Here is a 3406-nt window from a genome sequence, read left to right on the forward strand (position 1 = left end):
GCAGAGAATAAATGAGTTAAAAGTTAAAATTAAAATTAGAATTTACTACAAAAATGAACATACATAAGTTTATAATAGAAAAATAACATTGTAATGAATATATGATTAATCGAAAGTTAATATTTATATTATAATTACTTCAACAATACACATATACATAATTAATTACAGAATAATAACATAAACATAGTGTTTTTACGTTTTCATAGTATTTACTGTTTTTATATGAACTTATATATATATATATATATATATATATATATATATATATATATATATATAATATATATATATATATATATATATATATATATATATATATATATATATATATAAAAGGACCATCATTGTAAAAAAAAAACTTATGGGTTTTTCTAAACCAAATGAACCATTTGTGTAATTTAATAGTCTTAATCTTATTTGTTAAAAGGTGGACATCATTCAGGTAACAACACTTGTCTCTAAACCACAAAAATGTAATAAAAAATGAACTAAAAGAAGTAGATGAGAATAATGCACTTTATAGATTACAATTAAAACCCATAATACTATAAAAACATCGACTTTCTTAACTAATTAGAACAAAGCGACTCTTCTTCAATTCTGCACAACAAGAAATTAACAGCATCTGCAATCTCATCTACTGTACTCAGTTGGCATCCATCTTCAAGCTGCCCACATGACATGAATACCACACTTAATTAGCAATTAATTAAACAAACTAAGCTAGCTTTTTTTAATTATATCTTTGAATATTCCCGATCTAATATTTATAAAAACTGGATCAACAAGTAAGAGAATTTTTCTCGATGCTCGCTGAAATATTACAAGTAAGCTTTTATTTAATTGGTTTGCTTTCTCCAAAAAAGAAATAAATGATGAAAATGAAGGGTAATAAAACTACACGGGAACCACTTAGGTTATTTTCATTTGATAATTTACTATTTATGTATACCATCTAGTTTATTGAAAATCGAATATCAAGAATGAAAACTAACCTTGACACTAAGAGTGTAGAGAACCATTTGCTCAACTGTGGTAACATTAAGGTGAAGAATACTTAACCATAAACACTGTAGACCAGCTACCATCTTCAAGAGCTGTGTTTTCCGTTTCTTGGAAAGTATCTTAAGATTTGCATGGCTTTCCACCATTGCCACTTCGATTTCAGCCATAGCAGGTGGCCGGTTCTTGGTCTTGGTGGCTGAACCACCACCTCCACCACCACCACCATCATCATAAATAGCCCGGCCAGTAGAGTATTGTGGGAATGTAAAGAATTCCTTAAAGGGCTGTAATGGTGGAGAATAGCCATGAAGATTCGCGCTTTTCTTAATCTCCAGCGTTTGTACTTGATGCTCTAATTGTTTCACAAAGTTTATGGCTCCTGCAACTATTGATGCCTGATCACCCTGAAAAGATATTCATTTAAATTTAGTTTTTTAAATATATACATCAAGAATCTAAACATACGTACAGAAGAAATCAATAATTGTCCCAATTTTTATATAAACAAAATCAATCATGTTTAGGCTTTAATAGTTATTTTCAAACAATGATTTCATTGGTGATGTGAACTTCCTTGTCTTCTATCTAATTTGGAATATAAAACACTGTTCATTTTTATCAATTCTTTTTATAGTTTTTTACATATTATGTATATATGTTATTGATTAAGTTTACGATAGTTTATGGCCCTATATATTTAAAGTAAACTGTTCAATTATTTCTTGTAAAAAGTTTAGAATCGCAACAAAAAATAATAACTTGAAAAAAAAAAAAAAACTTTAATCGCTTACTAACCATATAATGAAAAAAAAAAAAAAAAAAAAAAAAAAAAAAAAAAAACAAAATAAATATAATGTAATCAACAGTTACCCTTTGAGCATAAGAAGATGGCATCATTGAACGGATCACGGCTAGATATTCATTCATCTGTTTCCGGCGATTGCGCTCCACGGTAATATGAGTCATCCTTTGATTTTCTATGTCCTCTTTATTCTTACCACTCTTGGTGCGCCTCCGCTTTCTCCGACCAGCCGCGGTGGCCGTGGTGGTTGCCACTGTGGCAGTTGGTGATGATTCCAACCTCATGTCCCTGTGGTTGTCAGGTAAAAATAGTTCCCCAAGAAAATATCTGTCGCATTCGCCACCGCCAGTACAATCGTCCGGTGAAGATTTAGGATCCCATTGGTCCTTAATATGCATTGCTGAAGAAGATGAAGAGTAATCTCCCCAATATTCATGGACACTTGCTGATTCTTGATGATGATTAGTATGATTGGTACCCTCCAAAAACCCACCGAAAATATGATCTTCCTGGAAAACATAATTGTACCCAACATTACCAATTTGCCCTTGTGAATATACTATTGTCTCTAGTGCCATCTCTCTCTCTCTCTCTCTCTCTCTCTCTCTCTCTCTCTCTCTCTCTCCTAAAATGTGATCATATACATTACAGTGGGAGCGAGATATGAGTGGCTTTTGTTTGAATGTTGTTGGAAAAGGAATGCTAAAACAGAATCGGTTAACGGATATAGGTACCGAAGAAGAAAGCTTGAAGATGAAGCACTAAGTATAAGACCAAGAAGAAGCGTACTCAAAAGATCAGAACAAATAAGCCTTTTTAATCTCTTGAAGGTAGAGTACAACAATGTCTTAAGAGTGTGCATATATTTTTTGTTCTTATAACGATGAACCCTAAATGAAACAAAAGATTCTACAGTATGTTTTCCACGTGATGTTGTAACTAGACCCTAGAGAGAGAAAACTAGAGAGAGATAGAGAGCTCCAGAATATATATATATATATATATATATATATATATATATATATATATATATATATATATATATATATATATATATATATATATATATATATATATATATATATATATATATATATATATATATATATGTTTAGGTTAATTTGATATTATTATAATTTTGTGAGACCGTAAAACCAAATCTAAAAATAATTTTAAAATACAAAACAAATGGAAAAATCCAAAAATTCTTTTTTTAAATATTATTTTCGGAACATGAATTAACTAAAATAAATAAATAAAAATTCCGTTTTTGTTTTTAAATACGTGAAATATTCTAATACAATATTACACTGACATATTCTAAAAAATAATTTTAAAATACAGAATAAATGGAAAAATCTAAAAAAAATTTTTAAATATTATTTTCAGAACTTGAATTAAATAATAAAAATAAAAATAAATAAATAAAAAAAATAAATTCCATTTTTTTTGAAAAATATGTGAAATATTCTAATAGAATATTACACTGACATATTCTAAAAAATAATTTTCAAATTCAGAATAAATTGAAAAATCTAAAAATTCTTTTTTTAAATATTATTTTCGGAACTTGAATTAACGAAAAATAAATAAAAA

General features: G+C 28.2%; 1 protein-coding gene across 1 annotated transcript; it reads right to left on the bottom strand.

Moving 5' to 3' along the window:
• Nucleotides 1-391: 391 nt before the first annotated feature.
• Nucleotides 392-2763, bottom strand: LOC111908927 (transcription factor bHLH94). Its single transcript, XM_023904715.3, has 3 exons — nt 1879-2763; nt 999-1412; nt 392-671 (listed from the first exon to the last, which is right to left on the bottom strand). Exons 1-3 carry the CDS (start codon nt 2386-2388, stop codon nt 573-575), a joined length of 1023 nt encoding a protein of 340 aa, XP_023760483.2. The 5' UTR covers nt 2389-2763; the 3' UTR covers nt 392-572.
• Between the last annotated feature and the right edge of the window lie 643 nt (nt 2764-3406).

The sequence above is a fragment of the Lactuca sativa genome, chromosome 6, assembly GCF_002870075.4.
Source record: "Lactuca sativa cultivar Salinas chromosome 6, Lsat_Salinas_v11, whole genome shotgun sequence".
Lineage (NCBI taxonomy): Eukaryota > Viridiplantae > Streptophyta > Magnoliopsida > Asterales > Asteraceae > Lactuca > Lactuca sativa.

Bases quoted from the DNA above. Each gene is read 5' to 3' on its own strand.
- LOC111908927 (XM_023904715.3), bottom strand. From the start codon at position 2,388: ATGGCACTAGAGACAATAGTATATTCACAAGGGCAAATTGGTAATGTT. The intron at 1,413-1,878 runs GTAACTGTTGAT...ATATCTTTTCAG, and splicing joins CATCTTCTTATGCTCAAAGG to GGTGATCAGGCATCAATAGT. The intron at 672-998 runs GTTAGTTTTCAT...TCATGTGGGCAG, and splicing joins TCTACACTCTTAGTGTCAAG to CTTGAAGATGGATGCCAACT.